We start from the raw sequence: 21023 nt of genomic DNA, 5'->3' as shown, positions 1-21023 counted from the left end.
GTGTGGATGTGAAGAGACTGTACAGATATTATGGTCAATTTGTTATTCTCCTTCGGTGTCCTCTTTATCCAAGTTTCGGCTGACATGGAAATCTCGGGAGGCGATGCGGGCATTGCGGGGAAAGCCTCCAGTGCGGAGATTGTGGCGAGGTGTGGATAGTAGGGTTTTCATAGCCAGGGACCAGGAAGACAACTTACAGATTAGGTATACAAAGGTATATTTGGGGAGTAAGGAAGAATGAAAGAAGCAAAGAGACAAGAGGAGGAGTTAAAAGAAGTAGTGATGGCGGCCTCCGCTTCGCGCAGCCCGAAAATGCCGAGGCTCATTCTCGCCTATCAGGTTATCCGGGTCACGATGTATCTGGTACTTAATTATAGGAGCATTTTCCATATAACGAGTGGGTACCCTGTACTTCTATGAGTTTCACTTCTAGTATGTCTACGGTATTGGCCCATCAAAATGCCTAGGCAAAGTTCGGTTCTACGAAAAAGCCCCAGGGCAGCTGACCGGATTGATTATCATACATGATACATCTCGTGTTCTCAAAGACGAACGAAGCTCCAATGTTGAATAATCTCACCGAGTTGAAATGATCATAATCGGAGTCACGTCGTTGAAAAGGCATATTGTACAGAGGGTTACTGTGTAGGTCTCAGAACATCGTTAATACGTCTCCACTGACATCTCATCACGCAACCAATTCCCAATAGCTCCCTCGTGAGCGTCAGGATTATTGTCTTCCCACCCGCCAGAGCCACGGTGGTAATTCAGAACTTCGAAATACCTGCCCGGACAAATAGTCAGCTCGGACCCAGGCACCGCCGGTTGGTTGAACACTTACATCCTGGTCTTCCATTCATCTGGTGTCATTTCTGAATCCAGGAGAGACCAATTGATTCTCTTCTCGCACTCAGGTTCATCGCTGGGGTCATGGTAGGACGAGAGGTATGGATGGGTTAGGGCATCCACCGCCGTGATTCTCTTTCCTGGGTCTACATCGAGCATTTTCTCCAATAGATCAAGAGCTAACAAGGTCAGTATAATGTAGGTAAATAAGACAGGAGGCTGATAGACCATACCTTGAGGGTTAATGTCACCCAAGGTCTTTTGCAGGCCCTGATATTCCGTGTAAGGTAATGACTCCACGAATTGTGTTGTCTATGATTTGCAGTCAGTATACTGTCCTCTTCCAATCAGTTGATCAATAGTCGTTGCGGCTTTGACATACGGTCCTGCTGTACACTTTCTCCATAACCTCCTTGGGTGGTTTGCCGAAGATCGCAGCAGTCTTTCTGAATTGATCCACATGGTCGTTTCCAGGCAACAGGACCCTTCCAGTGAGCATCTCTGCTACAATACAGCCAACACTCCAAATGTCCACTGCGTAGCTGTATCGTTGCCACGTTAACATGATCTCTGGGGCTCGATAGTATCGTGTAGAGACATAGCCAGTCATCTGATGATCTTGTTCGCGAGCGAGTCCGAAGTCACAAATCTTCAAGTCACAGTTTTCGTTGACCAGGATGTTGCCGGGTTTGAGATCACGATGGATGACACCAGCCGAATGAATATATTTCAACCCTCGCTAGAAAGGTCAGTCATGCTAGTCCTGTCAACGATAGACAGGCTGCGAAGACATACCAGCATTTGGTAGGTGAAGAATTGAACGAACTTATCCTCTAGTGGTCTTGCGGTTGATTGAATCAGGCAATGAAGGTCGGTCCTAATACAGTCGGTCACAATGTAACTGTATTGCCAAGGGGTCAGTACTGTCAAGTTGCGAATGATGGAGATATTCACATACATGTCTTCCGCTGGCGAGATGAAGATATCGGTCATGTTGATCAACTATCCACAATCAGCTTTCTTGCTTGTCAATTGTTCATGTCCCGTGTGCTCCGCACATTGTCATGTCTTAGGTTATTCAAAAGATGGGCTTCGCGATACGTGCGCTTGGCCACGGCCGTGCTGTGAAAGGGCTTTCCTATCTTTTTAATGGCAACCGTTTGGTTGGTCATTGAATCATGCGCTGAACTGGTGAGCGTCGTCAGTGCTATGACACGAGGTAGGCAATACCTAACAGTAGCAGGGGAGGTACCAGATAACACCAGAGGCACCAATGCCTTGTGCTTGCAGGCCTGTATATCTCTCGGTAGTCTCAAGGGCTGTACCCATAATTTGATGTGTGACAAAAGCAGCCATGATGCCTGAGTAGCTGATGCACTAAGAAGATGGCTGATGCGAATAGAACTGTGAGGTGAAGAAGGAAGAAGGAAAATGAATCCGAGTTTTCTACGATGCCCTTAAGGTCAATCAGTATGGTACCTTGCGATCATACTTCTGACGCCGGGATCAGTGACGTCACAACGTCATCGTGGGCTTGACCTGATTTCCAGGGCCGCAGTGCGTACTCCACGCATTCTTTACGCATTAAGGATTCCTCCGGTTTATTCCACCCGGCAAGACTTGCAAGTCCCAATGAACTCATTGGTTAAACTTGATTGACATAATCCATGTGGAGTGACCCAGGAAAACCGTTGGCTGTGAACCCGCAGCTCGTTTGGAACTTTGAATTGTCCGCTACGACAGCCTGTGAGTGCAGGCTGGTCTCCCCGTGGCGTCGATCCACGCGGGCTGTCAAAGTTTACTGGTTGTGCGCGAAGATCAAAATAACGTTGCCTAGAACATCTAATGACCTTCTAGGTACGCCCGTCCGTTGTACCTTATGGTTGATGTCTAACGAGCCAACCAACCACGTGCTCTCTTTCTCGGGCATTCCACGGCAAAGGATCTGCCTGTTAAGTGGAACTGCCTGCCCGGCCGTTCAAAGTTTCCACCTATCCTACGGCCCGCTTGACGCGCGGTGACAATGCTCGCTGAGTAGCCCAGGCTGCTCAGTGGGCGGATTAGGTACCTAACTAAGGCAGGCCTGCTGACTGAATAACATCATCATGGACTTATAATCAAATTTCCGAGCTTCATTTGAAAGTAATAATGATGTCCTTGTACCGAAAGAAGGTGCAAGGAGCAGAACTAGCCAGACCATGTCCAACCACCATGAAACCACCGACCACACCGAGATAAACGCCTTCAACCAGTAAAAGCAGTGCCACGCCACAGTATCCCATCCATATCGAAATCCAATAAGCCATTTCTCCATCGTAGCAACTAAATATGACCAGCATCCTCGTCGCTAACGACGCTCCCAATTTCCGACCAGTTGGCTGGAGTAGGCACACCACCGTCAGTGCGGCCATCAAAGTCACTTAGGGTGACGTCGGTTTTGCCCGCATCAGAACCTCCAATAAGGCTCCCACTCCCACTGGTAGAAGAAAGAGGACGAGATTCTTCATAGAAATCCCAATCAAAAGAACCATTCGTCTGAGACTGGTGATCACCTTCACCGGTTGCATTACCCGCAGCATCGGGATGCGCATAAAATACCTGGTGGTCTTCTGTGTGGCTTGAACCAGACGTGGACGGAGGAGAGTTCGGGGACAATGGGTCACAGAGACTGTGCCCTTCAGATGCTTCGCTGGTAGGTGTGAGTTGAAGTAAAGATTCAGAAGGGTGATTCGACGAGGCAGACGACGGGATCCCAACGTGCAGCCGATCTATGCCGACAGTAGTCGAAGACTCGGCCTCGCTGTGGTTGCCACCTCGGCGAAGAGGTCCCGAGCCCAGGTCAATTCCAGTCGAGTTAGCAATATTCTCTTGGCTCAATTGGGCATCGTATTTGGCATCTGTATCTTTGAGTAGGTTGCCATCCTTATCGACAAGAGCATCGAAGCTGTTATGAGGTTGGTCAGGTCGGTTGGTCTTCCGGCGTGATTCGAGGAGTGTTCCTCGTCGCATGATCTCCGCACGAGCGATACGCCTGCGCTCTTCAGCAACTTCGCCAGCCTCCTCGGTCATAGAAATGTCTTCTCTCAATGGTATCTCTCGAGGTTGGATCTCATCGCCGAGGTTGTGCAAGGCAACAGCGATCTTGCGTCGCGATGTATTTACCCATTGTTTAAACTGAGGTGACTCGTAAACGGCGATTCCGGCTGCTATGAGAACAGAGACACTGATTATGATTCCTGCAGAACAGGTCAGCCTCGCTCTCTAGATGTATACATAGTGGGGAACGATAAGGCTAGACCGCCCGGATGAATCGGAGAGAGGTTGTAGAACTTAGGGAATATGAAGCTGTACCTTTGGCAAGCGGTGCTGGCATGGTGAGCTTGGCTATTGCACTCGGATATTTGCTTTCGAATATTGTCAAGGCTCACCCTGGTCATCGACGGAGCGGAGAAAGACGACCCCATGATGCCTGCTTCCTTAGCCTGATATCAATCCACGTGACTCTGATAAGCCCTTATCAGTCACACCAAAGCCACACCGCTTTGGCAAAGTTCCCCGCGCGTGAAAGTGATGGACGTGTTGGCCAGCTCCCATCTCACGACATCGTACCTACACGGTTGAACTGGCAAGGTCCCGTCATGTCTCGCCAACCTTCTCAGGCCCAAAGGCCATTGTCTCTAACCGAGGAGCTCGAGAAATTGGAGCAGTCCATCACCCTAACACTTCAAGGTACGGCAAAGAGTAAACAAAGTCGTCCAACAGCGCGCTCATCGGATATCTCTTTACAGAAATCGACCAGAATTTCAGTCAAGCTCATCGGATAGTTACCACGAGTATATTACCGCTGGTAGAGCAATATACGGAGCATTCCCGAGATGTCTGGGAGGGTTCCAAGGTCAGGGTTACCAGCATACACAACGATAGTGACCTTTGCTAACCCGGTGCAGTTCTGGAAACAATTCTTCGAAGCGAGCGCCAATGTATCTCTATCCGGATACGAAGAACGAAACAACGAGGAAGAAACCCTGCAGGATCCGACAGCCACGGACGACGAGCTATCCGCAGATGTGACCCAAAGTACCACCCTCGACGAGACCATGTCTCACGAGACACCCTCTTCCGAACGTCACGAAACGCCCCACCGGGACCAAGCAGATGACCTAGATCTGACAGAACTTGCAATCTCCTCACACAGCACACCGCGTGCGCCGGGACAGCATCAGCAGGCCGACAACGACATGACAGGCTCGATGGAGGAGTATTCCTCCTCCTACGAGAACCTGAGAAAAGAAGTCTACGAATCCGCACCCCCATTCGACATGCCAGACTCCTCGACACTCCCATCCACGCCAGGCCGGCAGTCTTTCTTCCCGCGCGGCGTCTCCGCCACAACTCCCATGTCCTCTCCATTCCTACCGCCCGCATCCCAACCAGCCACCCTAGACCGTCGATACCAAAAGACCTCCGATCCGGTACTGCACCAAATGCTCGACAAGACGTATCGGGTGCAAGCGACGCCACTGGGGAAGGGCTTTCGCAACGTTGGAGGGACCAACACTCGATCAAAGTTCAACATCACCCCGAAACCAGCCGAGCCAACCTCCAGGTATGCATTCGACGACTCTCCGATCTCCAGTCCGGAGCCAGAGGCACCAAAACTTCACACCGAGGTTTTCTCTTCACCTATTCGCGGCGTCGATGCTACCCCTGGCACGCACCGCAAGCGACGGACTAGCAGCAATCGCATGCGCGACGTTCCCAGGCCTGGCATGAGTGTTTTGACACCTGCTAGAAAGACTGCGGGCAAGTCAGCCATGTGGGAAAGCGACGACGATTTGGACTACGATGACGACGAGTTTGGCCCGAGTCCCCCGAAGACAATGCAATTCCACATTCCGCAGAGCCGGCTGATGAGGACACCAGGTAAGCTCTTTCACTTCTTTATATCTTAACTTCAGACTGGTTGAAGACTGACTTTTTTTTACCTCCGCAGCGAGAGAAGCCTCCAAACGCATTGTAACCGATTTGCTGGCTACTGCTGGGGCTGGAGAGATTACGGATGAGTTTGACGATGAGCAAAGTCCAAGTGTTATCCGCCGTATGGAGCGACTGGAAGATGAGACCTTCTAATTGGGCTGTAAGATAGCTATTCGGACCATTGGCCCTCGGGCCTTTGTCTGATTATCATTTTCCGCTTTCTACTACACATATCGCCCATACCAAGGACCTGAGACATGAATTTACATACTTTATTATGACGTGACTGGCTGTAACAATTTGTTGATGGGTTCATTTTCATTAAGAGAAGAGAGAGATATTATACACGGGAACACGGTCAAGCAGATGTCACTTTTGGGGATGTGCGAACCCTTGAGCCAGGAGAAGGAGAACGCTGGAAAGAGAAACATGCGGAATAGGTATTGGCGACGAAATCGAAGGAATGAAGACCACCGCTAGACATATCCAGTCGTGATATGCATGTGCAATGGAGCTTTCAACTTCTATGGGAGGAGGTAGATGGCGAGATTTGCTTCACACCCCGATCGACGACCGCAGGACACAAGAAGACGTCGGAAGAAGATTATTATAAGAACCTCTAGTTCTTCTTCGGGTCCTTCTTCTCGGACTTATCCTCCTTCTCCTCGGCCTTCTTCTCCGTAGCACCCTCATCCTTCACCGTAGCACCCTCCTGCTTCTCATGATGATCATATAGCGACTGATGCTTAGAACTCAACCTCTGCTCCTCGGAAGCAACCATATCCTTCCACAAATCCCCCTGATCCCGATCCGCATGCGTCTGCTCCTCAACAGCGGCCTTCTTCGCCTCATCAGCCTTCTTCTTCGAATCCAAAATGCCCCTTCCCTTCCTCTGATCCGAGATCTCAAAAGCAGCCGAAGCACACAACACACCCAGCGTCAAGCCCTGGGCATAAACACGAGCCTGAACCAGCTTCTGTTGTCCCGTAAGACCGGGGATACGTCCGACAAGCACGAACGAGCCAACCATGGAGGCGACCCAGGTGGCGCTAATGATCTTGTATTTCTCGCGGCGGGCGAAGGCGGCCGCACGGTCGACGAATGTGAGGCCGCGCATCTCCTCCGCTCGCAGACGCTCCTCGCGGTTCTCGTACCATTGGTAGGCGGCGTTGCGTTCGTTCTCGTAGGCGCGCGACGCGTGGTCCGCGGCGATGATCCCCGTGAAGGTACCGGCGGAGGTTACTAGGAAGGATTTCATGGGGAGGGTGAGGTCGCGGATTGTGTGGTAGCGACGGGCGGCGAGGAGGACTCCTGCTACGCCGCCGGCGAGACCGAGGATGCCGCCGACTGTGCCGCCTTTGACGACGTTGCTATCGGGGTTTTCTTAGTATGGGGTGATATCAGGGTGGTTTTGGAGGGAAAGGATTCTTGGGCATACCGGTAGTGTGCGTCTTCTTCTTCTTTGGTTAGGAGCTTCATTGTGAATGGGTTCTAATTATTATGGGTTGGTGAAAAGAGAAAGAGTACGAAATGTGTCCGATATAAGACCTGGAAGCAAAGGCCGGGGGGTGGCATGACGTGTGATGGCGCCGGGATCTGCCCTTTTGCCGTATCCCGGCGTTGCTTCGGGGTAATCGGCATCGCTCGGAGTGGCCACTCCTTAATAGTTTAGTTCCTATGCACTTACCTAGGCTAAAGATGCTACTTGCTGTTATCTCAATGTCAATTTTGATTTGTCTCAGAATCAGACTGCATATGCTGTTGAAGACTCGGAATGCGTAGGTGACACCCTATCAAACCCCGACCAATCCCCGATCGATCCCGAAACGCCCAAACACCGCGAAAAAAAAAAAAGAAATGTCTCAATACATGACGGACGTGGCCGAAGCCAGCTTGAATGGAAACTTATTACAAATCGAGATGCCGAATCTACCGACGAGAGGCCTTGCGTGCCGCGACCTGGCGGGCTTGCATCTTGCGGAAACGATCCTCACCGCTGGCACCCAGAGGCCGAGCATATTGAGTCTCCCGCACAGCTGTCTGGCGCGGAACCACAGTGTAGCTGACGTTAGTGCGATCAACACGGGCGCGATTGTGAAGACGAGGAGGTAGCAGTGCGAGGGCAGAGGCTTCGGCTTCGATATCCCTGGCGGTGGGAACAGTGCGCCTGACAGCCTTCCTATGGAGGTGTTAGTGGATGATACAAAGATTGCATGGGAATGAACATACGTAGGATCGTAGTCGGCTTCCTGATAAACTCGCTTCGAATAATCATCGCTGCGTTGGAGGATGGGTCGCGTCCACTCTGCCAGCAACTTCTCTGCCATTTCCTTGATGCGTCGCTCAGTGCGCTTGCTCTTCGTGTAAAAGACAACAACTTTTCCAATACCACTGGCAATCAGGGCGTCCTTGTTGATCGGGAGCTTGGTGATGGCGGTCAACAGGTCGCGCTGGATGTTGTAAGCAGGCATCGAGCCATCGTCGAGAGGTTCCAGGAAAAATCGAACGGCTTCCAGCAAGTTGATCTCCGGGTCGACCAAGGCGCTGGTATACTGATTGCGATTGAGAAGCATGAGGACTTCAGGGAGTAGTTTGAGCTTATGCATAGCTGGCTTCCCTTCTTGGCGGTTGGCGGCGTCCATTTGCGCTGCGTTGGTCATGCGCTTTCGCATATCCTCAATCTCGGCATCTGCCATGGATTCCAGATCCTGAATATACAGTCAGTATACGTGAATCTACGCGAGTCACCAAGTGCGACACATACAATGCCATCCTGCTTGCGGAAACGTCTTTTGGACGGCTTCTTCATCGCCGCATCCATAGCACGGTCAAGAGCACGGCGGCGACCTAATAGCGGAGCTCAGTTAGCGTCATGTATGCCGGGCAAAAGGTTATTTGCCGGTGAACGAAACATACGGGTCTCCGGATCAAGAGTCTCCTCGTCCGTATCAGCCTTGTCTTCGCGCTGCTTGCGCTCACGTCGGCGAGAGCCTTTTCCGTCTCCTTCCTCATCTTGAGCTCGACGGCTCTTCTTTTCACGTCGACCCTCCTTACGGCGTGGACGAGTTTCGCCATCCTCGGTGCGCTTGCGCTTATGACGACCGATGAGCTTCAGGTTATCTTCATCGATGGCGAGTTGCGGTCGATCCTCAACGTCAACGTTCTCTGGGTCGAAGTTATCGAATTGCGCTTCGTCGACCTCGGACAAAATAGACTCGTCGTCTGATACTTCGGCGTCGTCATTCTCGTCAGCGTCGTTTCCATCGTGAAGCCCATCGTCAACATCCTCCGTAATTGCCTCCGTCTCAGTCTCAGCGATAGGTTCAGCAGGCTTCGCGTCTTCGTCGTTGTCAACAGCAACCGGGGTTGCGGCTGTCTCGGGGACTTCGCGAGCGGGCGAGGCCGCGGGGGAGGCAACGGGCGAAGCGGCCTTCTGGTCAGGAGTCGCAGACATTTCGTTTAGTAAATTTCGAACGTAAGAGAAGAACTAGCGAGAAGTAGATGTGTCAGGTAGTGTATCGCAAATCACGGTTGGGTTATCCGCGTACAGGATGCCAACGCCTCTCGGCAAGTTCAACCCGCACTTGACAGAGCAGGACCGAGCAGGTGATGTGTTTCCGATAAAAGGTCAGAGGGAGAAGTATGAAAGCTCGCTAAAAGATGAAATCGAGCGGATCTGAGAGGAAAGAGCGAGGGGGGTTGTGAAGGCAAAAGCTCAGGGAACGAGAGAAGGAGAGTGGTCTGTGCTCCCGTGATTTCTTTCTGTCCCCGACCTCCGAGCAAGTTGCAACATCAACTTCATCTAGGACATTATCACAAGTCTTTCTTCAAATTTCGACTCTCCATACTCAAAATGTTTGCCCCAGGTACGTCTCAAGTCCATATCTCTCTGTTCTGTCGATCCCTAACTAACTTGTCTCTAGGCCAAGAACAGATCTCCAAGGAAGAGTTGAAGGTCAGATTCACATCATCAGCTCTGATCTGAGAGCCATCCGATGCTAACTCTCATCACAGGCCGGTGAGATTGAGGCCAGCCAGAACGTCCGCATGGCTATTGCCGGTGCTTTCATGCTCTACCTGTGTAAGTCGAGGATCCGACCTTCAATGTCGTCTTAGAGCAAACCATCGAAGACCACTTGAGGAGACTGCTTGCTAGGTTCTCAACTAACCTTCTATAGCCCCCTTCGCCGTCGACTTCCTCCGCAAGCTGCTTTAAGGGGTTGACCCGTCTACCGCTTTGCTTCCTCGTCCGTCCCGAATCTCGATCAATGAATCGCTGGTTATGATTTCGCGATATCATGCACGAGGATCGGATTGATTTTTGTTTTTCTCTGGCACGGCACTCTTCCACTCGAGTTCGGATAAGATGGAGTATCATCGTTTGATCTATAGAACGCTCTCGAAGCTGTTCTACTCTATACGTTTGGACTCGGTTGGTAGTGCCAGCTAGATGATGTATTACTATTGTGTACAAGCTCATTGTCATTTGTGTTTTGTTGAAAATAGAGCAAATCAGAATGCAATATATTGAATCCATGGAAAACAAAGTCGGGACCGCACAGCTGGTAAACGTTACAGTTGGCGTCTCAATCGGCCTGTCTAGGGCAGATTGCAATTCCAGACCAGCCGCGCAACCTAGAACAAGACATGCTCAGCGTCCGCCTTGAGAATGGATAGTGAGGTGCCATGCCCTTGTCAGCAGAGCCACCGGTGAAGAAGTACACATCTGAGCGTCCCGCCTCCATCCCATCTTTGGGTGCGATCAATATCTTTTAGGTTGGGTGACCTACATCATCCCCATTCGCCGCATGTGCAAGATCTTCTTGGAAAGCAGGGCCTGTATGATGCCAAGGACAGAGGTACAATTGTCTTGCTTCCACCTAAAGAAGTCAGCTTATGAAACCAACAGAGAGTGTTTCCCATACTTATGGCGACAGCTCATACAGCAATAGAATATAGTGCTTCCTTCATCAGCACTTCGAAGCTGAGCTTCAGACCAGGTAGCCTTCTTATGTGAACACTTAGGGCATTCCATTTCTGTTATGGGTCCGTCGCCAATGTCTTCTCGGGTGACTATCTGTGTTTGAGAGCGAAGTTTGTTCCGTAGACTCGATGGGAAATTTGAAGATTCAGATACGCGTTCGTAAGTGAGCATTGTATCTGTGCAAGTTTGATATAGTCAGTTCAGAGCAAGGCCTTAAACAGCTTGAAGAGACATGCTCTTTGCGACTTTCCCACAGAGTCCACATGGTACCATGTCCGCAGCTGACACTGGTAGGAGATGACCGCACTCCTCACAAAACTGTACGGCCATGACGATATGATTCTCGGTGGCAACAACTGCGAGTGAAGAAGCAAAGCTGGAAGAGGATGCTGGGCATAAGTTCTCCGTCAGGTGACAGGCATACCCCTGCATTTACTATCAAAGCCAGTGAACTTGGCATTGAATAGAAGCAGAATAGCAACTACTACTTCTACTACCAAGAATCAATATCTCGTACAATCAATGCTTGCCCATCTTTCAAACATATTCACCCCCTCTACCAGTCCTTCCGTGCTCCTTGTTATCGGCAAGTTTGGTGCCACGATCCATATTCTACATCTCCTACCCGAGAGCCGCACCATCGAACGCTTCAGCCTCATAACCCCATCTTCCATTACCACCTTCCGCCACCACGGAGCCAGAGAGCAGGCGCGCGAGCAGATCGGCATAGTCACACTTCACGTTGGAGATGGCGAGACTGCCAACAGCTTCCTGGACGACGTTGAGACAAATCCGTAAGCTGCAAAATGATTCGCTGAGCTCGAGCCCGGCGCAGCTGCAGACAGACAGTGTTGAGGTGGCTCAGCTAGTGCAAGACGTCCTTCAGCCCGCGGCGCTCGATGCGATTCATGAAAGAGTGGAGCGAGATCGCTCTATGCGCGCGACGCAGACGTACCCTGTTTTTGTTGTTTACATCATACGCTCGAGCGCAGGGACGAGCCTGACTGAACTGACAAGCTTTCCTTAATGAGATTCCATCAAAACTACCTCTGATGGTGTGTGTGGCGCCCCCAATCGTTGTTGACATTGAATCCTGTGGGGTATAAAGCCTATGCTCAAACGTTTTCTCTCAATCATGCAGGTTGTAAACCGTCAGGTCCTGACTCATCCCAGGAAGCACATAGACAGCACTTTCCTTGCCTCCAAAGACCTTCAGCTTTTTCTCGCCTCGAAACTCGAACCCGATCTTCTCCAACACTCGAGCGCTGTGACGGTCGTCCTGAGCACAGAATCCGAATGCCGAATCCACCCCGAGTTCTTTGCGCGCATACTCCAGCAACGCAACAGCCGCTTCGGTGGCGTATCCCTTTCCGGTCTCCTCTGGCAGAATCGCATACCCGATGTCAGGTGCCAGGTAGGAATCCGGGCTATCGCCCTTCATGAGCGACACGGTACCGATGGGAGTACTCTCTGACAGGGTTGCGTTCTCATTTGGTTTAAGCGAGACCAGGAAGATGCCGTAGTTGTTTCGGGCATAGTCTGCGTGGACGCGATTGCGAAGGAAATTCGAGGCCTTCTCCGGGGTGTCAATTCCGGTACGACCGGAAGTTTTGATGAACTCCCCAGTGTTCCATAGCTTGACGAGGAAGGCGCAGTGTTCGGGGGAGTCAGGTAAGAGGTAAGAGATGTAGAGGCGTTCACTGGGAATTGAGAAAGTGGGCGATGCCGTGAATGGGGCCGAGGAAGACATGTTCACTGAGTTCGTGCAGCACCGTAGCGTGAGAAAAGCAGTCTGGTAAGAAATAGGTAAGAGGAAATTGGTAGAGGTGAGGAGAGTAAGGTAATCAGATAAAGGCGTTGAGATCTGGAGGTGTAACGACAGCCATCAATTGATTGAACTTGGAAGGAATTCTTTGAGTCAATTCACGATAAGCCCCAGCTCAAATTACCGATTTCGCCGTTATCCGGCCAAGAGTCGGGCTTCTGGTGGATTGCAGGGATGTTGATACTAGTACAGGTGAAATTGCGGTTTCTGGCCTCGAATGTTATTCGAATATCAAGTGTACAAACCCTATTGTATGTGCAGTTACTGGTCAATGCTTACTAGTGAATCGTGTCCTGGTGACATGAAGATTGACTGCGATCAATTGTTCAATAACGGAAGATGTATTCAGATATGCATTAAAATGGCCCCCAAGAACGCCAATACCCCCATGACCGTAGACGTTAAGTCCGAACGTGAATGAAGTGAGATTCGGATTGTACAGGAAAGGTGATAAAGTGCGCCTATTGCTTAGTGGCTTTCTCCACCGCTTCGAAGTCAGCCTTGACAGACTCCATCTCCTTATGGAGGTGCTGGATCTGACGGTGGTATTGCTCAAGGATCTGGAAGATATGGTTAGCGAGCTTGTCTAGCACTGAGCCATTTCCAAGGGTAACATACCTTCTTCGCTACCTTCAGCGTCTCCTCGTCAATGTCATCCTCTGCCTGTGTCACGTTCACACCAACCCGATCCATCTCCGCCTGCAGTCGCTTGGAGTGCTCGTGAATGGCCAACATACGAGCCCAGATCTCTTCAGCACGGCCATTGAGAGATGGGTCGAAGACGGCACGTTCCAGCTCAGTCAGCTTCCTCTTCAACTCTTCCTCTGCTTCATCCATGGCATAACCTCTGTTGCGCAGTATCTGTGTCTTGGCAGCAAGGGCGAGGCATCGCTTGCTCAGGATAATGTGTTTCCGCCGGCAATCGGCGATCTTGACAGAGATATTGAGATCATGTTTTGAGAGAAGCCCAGTCAAGCAGTTGTTGATTTCGTGCAGACGTGTCTGCATCATGGTGAGGAAGTCCCGTTGCCGCTGCGCGCGCTTGCCGAGATCCCAGAAGCCATTCACGAGCACAGGGACATATCCTGGACCGGGGCGCTTGCGCAAAGCCTCCTCCCATTTCTTCTCGTCGTCCTGGGGTCCTGGTTGGTAGAATGGTGCCGCCTCTTCGCCGACGTTGTTGTACAGATAGGCTCGGAATGGCGAACTTTGGCTAGGCGGATCCCACTTGTCCTTAATGATCGCTACTTGCATGGGAACAGTTCGGTGCACTGGAAAGCATTTGTTAGTAATATTATCATAGCGGGAGAATACAGTAAAAAGCTCACCTCCAGTGATAGCACGTCCGGGGGACCAAAGGCTAGATGAGAGGGAAGGCTGTTGCTGCTGGGGCTGCGGAGTCGTCATCGTGTTCTGGCCGAATTGCGACTGCTGCGGTTGTTGCTGGCCGCCTAAAGTCGATCCACCAAAGGCACTGGTCTGCTGTTGGTTATTGGAACCGAGACCTCCAAGCCCTCCCAGACCGCCCGTTTGTTGCTGCTGACCCCCGGAGAACAGGCCGCCTTGCTGATTCTGTTGTTGATTCTGTTGCGAGGCACCCAGTGCGCTTCCTTGCTGCCCGAAAAGGCCTGTGCCGAGGGAAGTCTGGGGTTTGGCGGCATTCCCAAATAATGAGCTTCCTTGCTGTTGCTGCTGACTCGCACCAAATGCGCCTGTTCCAGCTTGTGCCGGTTGCTGGTTCTGTCCACCGCCGAACAGTGAGCTCGTACCGGTTGAGCTTGCTGGAGCGCCGAATGGAGACGGCTTCGATGCGGTGTTTCCAAACAACGAGGTGTTTGCTTGCGGCTGAGTATTACCAAAGAGAGACATAATGGGCAATCAAGAAGGGCAAAGGATATTCCCGCAAAAAAAAAGCACGATAAAGAATGTGCGCGTCAATGGGCCAATGAAGCACTGATTAAGCCAGATTAAACACGGTAACGAGAATCAGAAACAAGCCCAATGCGCATAGTCCAGAAGACTACAGTAAGTGGTTGAAGGTGAGAAAGCTGAGGGGTGCTTCGATGGAGCTGCCGAGAAAGATGGGAGCCGGAGCTCGATTTGTTTGTGTCACGTGATATACGAGGTGGCTGATTGTCCACATCCATGTAGGCTGTATACACAAGGTACAAGTTAATCACGCTGATAGAGAAATACACTACGGCTCATTTCATCAATAAAATGATTATCGCCTGAACAGATACTATTAGAGCCAGATGTATCCATGTCGCTGTAACCTTCTATCGAAGCTGAAAGTCTCACCGCCCGCCCAGCCATGTTGACATAATCACCAAACCGCCAGCCAATCACCGAAGGGCCAAATTTCATTCCACCGCAACCCGCAGCTCTCGATCTCCAAGTATTGTCCAATTGCACCTCTTTTCCCTCACAGTCGCTTTGACAACCGTCGCCATGTCTCAAAGAGAAGCTCGGTATGCACCTTCAATATCAATTACTTACGTCCGTCAAGCTGGACGTGAAAACGCTAACCTATGCCTCCGCGAACAGCTTCAACCAGACCGTCCTGGTGGACACCACCCCGATGCCCGACCACATTCCCAAGGTCGAGGAGATCGGTGCCACATCTGCACCTCTTATGAGTGCAGCTTATTTTATTGGAGACCGCTGCAAGGCCTTTAATGACGACTTCATGAAGTGCAAGGACGAGGCCAATGGCCGCGGGGAGATCGACTGCTTGAAGGAGGGTCGGAAGGTGACGCGCTGTGCCGCGAGCGTGTATGTTGCTCTTCTCTAAGAAGCACCCAATTCCAGGTGGAGATATTGACCCGTTACAGTATCAAGGATATCAACACCCATTGCCTCGATCAGTTCAAGGCTCACTGGGAGTGCCTTGAGAACAACAACCACCAGCTCTGGGAATGCCGCAGGCCTGAGATGCAGCTCAACACCTGTGTTTTTGACAAACTGGTATGATCTCCGCGCTCATTGGCTTTAATCGTGGCAAATGCCTTCATCCATCGCATCCGGCAGTACAGGACTATAGCTAACATTCATGTTTCTTGTTTCTTGTAGGGCTTGAAGAAGACCCTCCCTGGTGCCCCCGAGAACCAGGTTCCTGTTCACCTGCGTCCCAAGCAAAAATACGCACAGTACCCCGGTCCTCAGTGGTAAACACTTTCCCGGTTTACTTTGTTCTTTCTAGACTCGCCTCGATTACACCCTCACCCTGTTCTCTTACAACCCGGGCAACGTCTTTTTCCTATCTCATTGTTCTATTTGGATGTTCGACCATGAATCCGGTCGCTGTTTGTGTAAATATCTCTTGGCATCATCAATGGTTACATGATTTTCTGCTCAATTCCCAAGCTCCCGCTTTGCTCACCCTGCGTGGCGCACCACGTATTTCTTCCGATGTCTGCAATTAACATGCAATAGCTACTTTGTAGTACATTCTCAACGCTGTCCACTCGAAAACGTCCTCGGCTGGGTGCATATGTGGGCATCATCGCAATCAAAGCTCTAGGCACATTGCATCTCGGACGTACTATGTACATACTGACACTCCTTCTCGGGGAGACCTGACTATGTTGACCAATCTTCCAGGCTTACGGGATGCACTGCAGGGTCTCACTGGGTATACAGCAGGTCCTATCTACGTTTCCATCAGAATTCCGATCCTGTCCAACTTGTCCGCGTCAGTGATGAGTTCAGGCAGGCAGCGAAAATCCCGCTGTCATATACAGTAGGCTGCCATTATAACTGCTTTCCGACGTTCCGTGATGCCGCTGACTATGCGATAATCAATTTGAGATGTTGTACGCATATCGACTTTACCGTCCAACCACTGGCTTCCTCAATCCCTGGGGTATCTGGTACTCAGCATACCGTTATAACCGTTATGTGGCCCTACCGACAATGCTTCCAACAGGTCTGGTGTCTACGATCACAGGCCCCATCGGAATAACAGTTTCAAAATCTAGATCTGGACCAGGCTACTTTCGGGGCTGCAAACCCTTAGCATCAACCCTTCTGCAGGGGCTGCACTCAAAGCTGTTCATCCGTTACATCTTATGTTCCGAATAGATCCATTTACCTCATCGTCCTCCGCCTGACTCAATTGCAGGGGTTCAGGCTGGGTTCCAGGTGTGCAATTGAGTTCCATGTCCGGTGGTTTCCGACTGGTGTAACTGAAGGTATCGAGATGATCTGAAACAATCTGGGTGTACTTGATTCATTAGATATAATGTCTTTGGCACGGCATGGTTCGGCAGGGGCTGGTCTTCAACTCTAGCTTATGAATTTGGGAGCATCTACAACGATGTTGATATGCGAGGGAATGTACGAAAGTTATACTAGCGGAGAAGCCAAGGGCTAGGTACGCTCAGGTCCCGCCATACGCAATAGCGGACCTTCGGCATCTATCTATAGATCTATAGACATCGAGGCAAACAAGAGGGGAGGTATCAAACCTCCTTGAATCCCGTGTGGAACGTGAAGACGAGATATTTATACAAAACCCACCCTCAATCCTCTCCTCTTCTATATTCTGTGCTACTTGGCTCTAACCCAACTATACAACCTGGTCGACATGAAGTCGATTATATTCTTGCTATCATTATGGAGAGGGGTCTATTACGCCGAGGCAGCAGCAGTGTTTGCCCACTTCATGGTATATACTCTCATATTACAATGTCCACTTAACCCTAACTAACCCAACCCAGCTATATAACTCCGAGAACTTCACTCTCTTCGACTGGGAAATCAACATAGCGCACGCCAAAAAGGCCCATATCGACGCCTTCGCCCTAAACATAGCCTACAACTTCCCAACCAATAACCGCTCCCTGACAAATGCCTTCGCCGCCGCCAACGCTCTAGACTTCCACCTGCTCTTCTCTTTCGACTACGTCGGGAACGGCCCCTGGCCAGAAGGCGAAGTAATCGGCCTCCTACGCCAATACGGCAACAACACAGCCTACTACCAACACAAAGGCAAACCCTTCGTCTCAACCTTCGAAGGCTCCGAAAACGCCACAGACTGGGTCACCATCAAAAAATACACAGACTGCTTCTTCGTCCCCGGGTGGTCCGCCCTCGGCGCCAAAGACGCCCTAGCCGTCGCACCAGGCGTTCCAGACGGTCTCTTCTCCTGGGCCGCCTGGCCCGAAGGCCCAGACCCAATAAACACCTACATAGACTCCACCTACATGCAATGGCTGAAGGATACCGGCGACCTGCCGTACATGATGCCCGTCTCGCCATGGTTCTACACGAACCTGCCGGGGTACGGCAAGAACTGGATCTGGAACGGAGATAACCTCTGGTACGACCGGTGGCAGCAGGTGTTATCGCTGAAGCCGGAGTTCGTGGAGATCATCTCGTGGAACGACTACGGCGAATCGCACTATATCGGTCCCTTGCATGAGGGTTCGTATGCGACTTTCGAGAGCGGAAATGCAAGCTACAATTATGCTGCGGGTCATCCGCACGATGCCTGGCGCGATTTCCTGCCGTATGTTATTGAACAGTATAAGAGTGGTGAGGGCAAGATTGCCAAGGAAGGTGTTACTGTTTGGTTCCGGCAGGCACCTGGGAAGGCCTGTGTTAATGGGGGCACGATGGGGAATACCGAGACTCATGGGCAGAAAGAGTTCCCGCCGACGGAGGTGCTGAAAGATGATGTGTTCTATTCGGCGCTGTTGAAGTCTGATTCTGGTGTGGAGGTGGTGGTGGATATTGGAGGTACTCTGCAGGATGGGTCGTGGAAGAATAAACCGGATGGTCCCATGGGGATTTATCATGGCAGCGTGCCGTTTGATAACAGTACCGGGCAGGTTATTGTGACTGTTTCTCGTCGGGGCAAGATTATTGCTGAGATGCGTGGGGCGTCAGTTTCGGAATCATGTGTGGATGATATCCAGAACTGGAATGCCTGGGTTGGTTCCAACTTCGGCAATAACACGGTTAAACATAGTACGCGTCCGACACCGCGCCCGTTGCCTCCGGCAGCTGCCCCAGCCCCGGTCTCTGCGGCTTCGGCTTTGCTTGTGCTAGGACGGATGCCGTTTATGGTTGTTTTCGTGGCTTTCGTTGCCACCATGGTTGCTGCCACGGCGACGCCGGTTGGATATGAGAGGATGGCTGTGACTATGCCGGCTGTGTTTGAGTATTCGCCGGCGGTCCATGCTGCTGGTGTTGATGGTGGCAACCTCGAGAGCCTATCTCGCTATGGTAACAACTATGCCTGCCCGCAGACGGATGCTCCAGTCATGTCTTTCGTCCCAAATGATGCCACGGCTGCTGTTTACGACTCATCGTGGAAGCTCGGCTAGTCTTGTGAGGACAGTGACTTAGTTAGATTAGGATTTCCATGACCGGGATGCTTTAGTTCTCTATAATCACTCTATGACCATAGAGCTTCCATAAATGTAGCCTTCTGAGCTCTCCCGATCTTGGTTGTACCTCGGTGGCCTCTACCTAACATGGTAAGGTAGTGGAGAGTATGGAATACCTGTAAAGCCAGAAAAAGGAAGTCTATAAGACAGTGGATCCATGTCATAACCGTCCATCTATGGAAGCCTCTCATCCGAATGACCGCAACTTCCAATCACATAGAATGATGGATGTGATTGACCTGTCCTCAGCACATATATCATACACCCCCCAAGAAAAAAACAAAAGTAGAATAGGAAAAAAAACTCCCGGAAACCTGAGATTGAAACCCGTATGTACTGGACAAAAGAAAAGAAAATAGAGACAAGAAAGTAAACAAGGACACCAAGGCCGATGAGAGTGGGAGTATCTAAGTGTAAACAATGCCAAAGGGAAAGAAAAAGATGCAACGAGCCAAGAATGAAGAAAAGAAAGAAGCCTCACGTACGAAGCTCACGGCAAGATAGGCATATCAATTACCTTCAGGAGCTTAATCCTCCCAAGTCTCGCCTTAACCGCCGCCCAGCCCGTCTTAAGCCGATTCTCGACCCGTCGGTCCCCCTTCAACCGCATATAAATCAGCAGACCACCGAGCATAGCAATATCAAACAAGATCTGCCGCACAGCAATCCAAACAATCCACTTCAACCAAGCCCACAGCCCAGACCTGCGCCTTTGCGCCAGAGTCCGAACCTCCATCTGCTCCCTCACAGCCGCAATCTCAGCCGTCATCTTCGTCAAGGCCTGCTCGACTCGTCTGCGCCAGCGAGTATCTTTCCCAGACTGCGACGCTGAATCCCGCACATTCCCATTCCGACTACTATCCAAACTAACCCCGGAAGCCGTATTCCGGCGATGCGGCGGCCGTCGATGTGAATGCTCGGAATTAGTATACGTGTTTGAGTGTGTGGTAGTGCTATGCTCAGAGCGGTCGTCATCGTCTGCTTGTGCTTCGTATAAGCTATCACGGGCTTCTTCGAACTCCTCGTCCTCCTCGTCGTCCTCCTCATCACGCTGGTCGTCGTCAATCCGCATTCGTCGTCGGTAATACTCCTCTTCCTCTGGCTGGCTAACGGGGCTGAGAACCCGTAGCCGGGAATCACGGTCCCGGCGACTCGTATCTGTCCGTCGATCGGGACGGTCGAATTCCTCGGACTGTGCTAGCCGACTCCCGATACTCCCGTACGCACTGCGCGATAAGGGCGGCACGCCGACGGTGTTCAGACGACCGGAGCCGGAGGATGAGGAGGCGTTGTATTTTATCTGGTCCCAGACAAACTCTAGCTCGGAGACTAGCTCGCGCGCGTCCGGTGTTTGCGAGGCGTACTCGTGCATTGTGTTGATTAGCGTGGAGATGTAGCGGCGTTTGGCTTCGGTGCGGGATAGATCGCGCTGCGCGTACCAGGCATCCCTAGGATCCGAGACATTGTTAGTTGTCTGTTTCTTGGCTTCAGAGAGGAAAAGCATTAGCCATCCAACATACCATTTCTCGCACTCCGCATGCACCTCCGGTGTGTTCCCAATCGGTCGATCCATTACACCCTCCACATCCCCCTCTGTACCATTCGATATTAGCCCCCGTCCGCAGTCATATCCTCGATGGCAAGGGCTGCGACTTACCCATACTCTGCTTGTATAAGCCATAGAGGGCCAAGCGCTGGGCGGCAGGAGGTCGTGCAGTGCCGGTCCGGGGAATCCTCTTAACGGTATTGAGGGCATGAACAAAGACTCGATCTAGTAATGCGCCAGGTGTCAGTTGCTAAGCTTGGTAGATCAGGACGCAGAAGTAAATACGCACCTACAGAGTCCGACATGACGCGATAAGCGGTCCGGTCCCTATCTTCATGGGAGCGGGGTTGGGCATGAGTTTGTGCGGGTCCTCATGGGGAATGATAAGTGTAAATGGAAGGACTGGGGGGGATTATATCGTTTATCGAGGTTCTTTCCCCAGGGATGCTG

At 51.2% G+C, this 21023-nt stretch overlaps 12 protein-coding genes across 12 annotated transcripts; 5 read left to right on the top strand and 7 right to left on the bottom strand.

The window, feature by feature from the left end:
- Positions 1–663: 663 nt before the first annotated feature.
- Positions 664–2202, bottom strand: N7515_004823 (uncharacterized protein; the record flags this gene model as incomplete). Its single annotated transcript, XM_056665567.1, has 8 exons — positions 664–784; positions 842–1025; positions 1080–1158; positions 1229–1585; positions 1642–1747; positions 1805–1848; positions 1905–2034; positions 2099–2202. The coding sequence occupies 8 exons, from the start codon at positions 2200–2202 to the stop codon at positions 664–666; spliced, it is 1125 nt and encodes a 374-aa protein (XP_056522517.1).
- Positions 2203–3168: 966 nt separating this feature from the next.
- Positions 3169–4219, bottom strand: N7515_004822 (uncharacterized protein; the record flags this gene model as incomplete). Its single annotated transcript, XM_056665566.1, has 2 exons — positions 3169–4082; positions 4198–4219. 2 exons carry the CDS (start codon positions 4217–4219, stop codon positions 3169–3171), a joined length of 936 nt encoding a protein of 311 aa, XP_056522516.1.
- A 265-nt stretch (positions 4220–4484) lies between these two features.
- Positions 4485–5976, top strand: N7515_004821 (DASH complex subunit ASK1; the record flags this gene model as incomplete). The annotated part of the gene is made up of 4 exons (XM_056665565.1): positions 4485–4575; positions 4635–4741; positions 4794–5769; positions 5840–5976. 4 exons carry the CDS (start codon positions 4485–4487, stop codon positions 5974–5976), a joined length of 1311 nt encoding a protein of 436 aa, XP_056522515.1.
- Positions 5977–6442: 466 nt separating this feature from the next.
- On the bottom strand, positions 6443–7302 carry N7515_004820 (HIG1 domain-containing protein; the record flags this gene model as incomplete). Its single annotated transcript, XM_056665564.1, has 2 exons — positions 6443–7193; positions 7262–7302. The coding sequence occupies 2 exons, from the start codon at positions 7300–7302 to the stop codon at positions 6443–6445; spliced, it is 792 nt and encodes a 263-aa protein (XP_056522514.1).
- A 450-nt stretch (positions 7303–7752) lies between these two features.
- On the bottom strand, positions 7753–9277 carry N7515_004819 (transcription factor SPN1; the record flags this gene model as incomplete). Its single annotated transcript, XM_056665563.1, has 4 exons — positions 7753–8002; positions 8053–8531; positions 8588–8670; positions 8740–9277. 4 exons carry the CDS (start codon positions 9275–9277, stop codon positions 7753–7755), a joined length of 1350 nt encoding a protein of 449 aa, XP_056522513.1.
- Positions 9278–9676: 399 nt separating this feature from the next.
- N7515_004818 (uncharacterized protein) lies at positions 9677–10039 on the top strand (the record flags this gene model as incomplete). Its single annotated transcript, XM_056665562.1, has 4 exons — positions 9677–9689; positions 9747–9778; positions 9838–9904; positions 10002–10039. The coding sequence occupies 4 exons, from the start codon at positions 9677–9679 to the stop codon at positions 10037–10039; spliced, it is 150 nt and encodes a 49-aa protein (XP_056522512.1).
- A 1290-nt stretch (positions 10040–11329) lies between these two features.
- On the top strand, positions 11330–11834 carry N7515_004817 (uncharacterized protein; the record flags this gene model as incomplete). Its single annotated transcript, XM_056665561.1, has 2 exons — positions 11330–11601; positions 11657–11834. 2 exons carry the CDS (start codon positions 11330–11332, stop codon positions 11832–11834), a joined length of 450 nt encoding a protein of 149 aa, XP_056522511.1.
- A 102-nt stretch (positions 11835–11936) lies between these two features.
- Positions 11937–12557, bottom strand: N7515_004816 (GNAT family N-acetyltransferase; the record flags this gene model as incomplete). Its single annotated transcript, XM_056665560.1, has 1 exon — positions 11937–12557. One exon carries the CDS (start codon positions 12555–12557, stop codon positions 11937–11939), a length of 621 nt encoding a protein of 206 aa, XP_056522510.1.
- Positions 12558–13093: 536 nt separating this feature from the next.
- Positions 13094–14501, bottom strand: N7515_004815 (putative nucleoporin; the record flags this gene model as incomplete). Its single annotated transcript, XM_056665559.1, has 2 exons — positions 13094–13192; positions 13251–14501. 2 exons carry the CDS (start codon positions 14499–14501, stop codon positions 13094–13096), a joined length of 1350 nt encoding a protein of 449 aa, XP_056522509.1.
- Positions 14502–15083: 582 nt separating this feature from the next.
- N7515_004814 (coiled-coil-helix-coiled-coil-helix domain-containing protein) lies at positions 15084–15803 on the top strand (the record flags this gene model as incomplete). Its single annotated transcript, XM_056665558.1, has 4 exons — positions 15084–15103; positions 15180–15407; positions 15467–15599; positions 15705–15803. The coding sequence occupies 4 exons, from the start codon at positions 15084–15086 to the stop codon at positions 15801–15803; spliced, it is 480 nt and encodes a 159-aa protein (XP_056522508.1).
- A 1417-nt stretch (positions 15804–17220) lies between these two features.
- Positions 17221–18964, top strand: N7515_004813 (glycoside hydrolase family 71 protein; the record flags this gene model as incomplete). Its single annotated transcript, XM_056665557.1, has 2 exons — positions 17221–17301; positions 17354–18964. 2 exons carry the CDS (start codon positions 17221–17223, stop codon positions 18962–18964), a joined length of 1692 nt encoding a protein of 563 aa, XP_056522507.1.
- Positions 18965–19517: 553 nt separating this feature from the next.
- Positions 19518–20878, bottom strand: N7515_004812 (acyl-CoA-binding domain-containing protein; the record flags this gene model as incomplete). Its single annotated transcript, XM_056665556.1, has 4 exons — positions 19518–20475; positions 20548–20620; positions 20685–20798; positions 20863–20878. 4 exons carry the CDS (start codon positions 20876–20878, stop codon positions 19518–19520), a joined length of 1161 nt encoding a protein of 386 aa, XP_056522506.1.
- Between the last annotated feature and the right edge of the window lie 145 nt (positions 20879–21023).

Source organism: Penicillium bovifimosum (genome assembly GCF_028826915.1).
Source record: "Penicillium bovifimosum strain IBT 22155 chromosome Unknown utg000004l_segment0_segment0, whole genome shotgun sequence".
NCBI classification, from domain to species: Eukaryota; Fungi; Ascomycota; class Eurotiomycetes; order Eurotiales; family Aspergillaceae; genus Penicillium; species Penicillium bovifimosum.
Note: the sequence above shows the minus strand (reverse complement) of the source record. Positions and strands in the feature narration are given on the sequence as shown.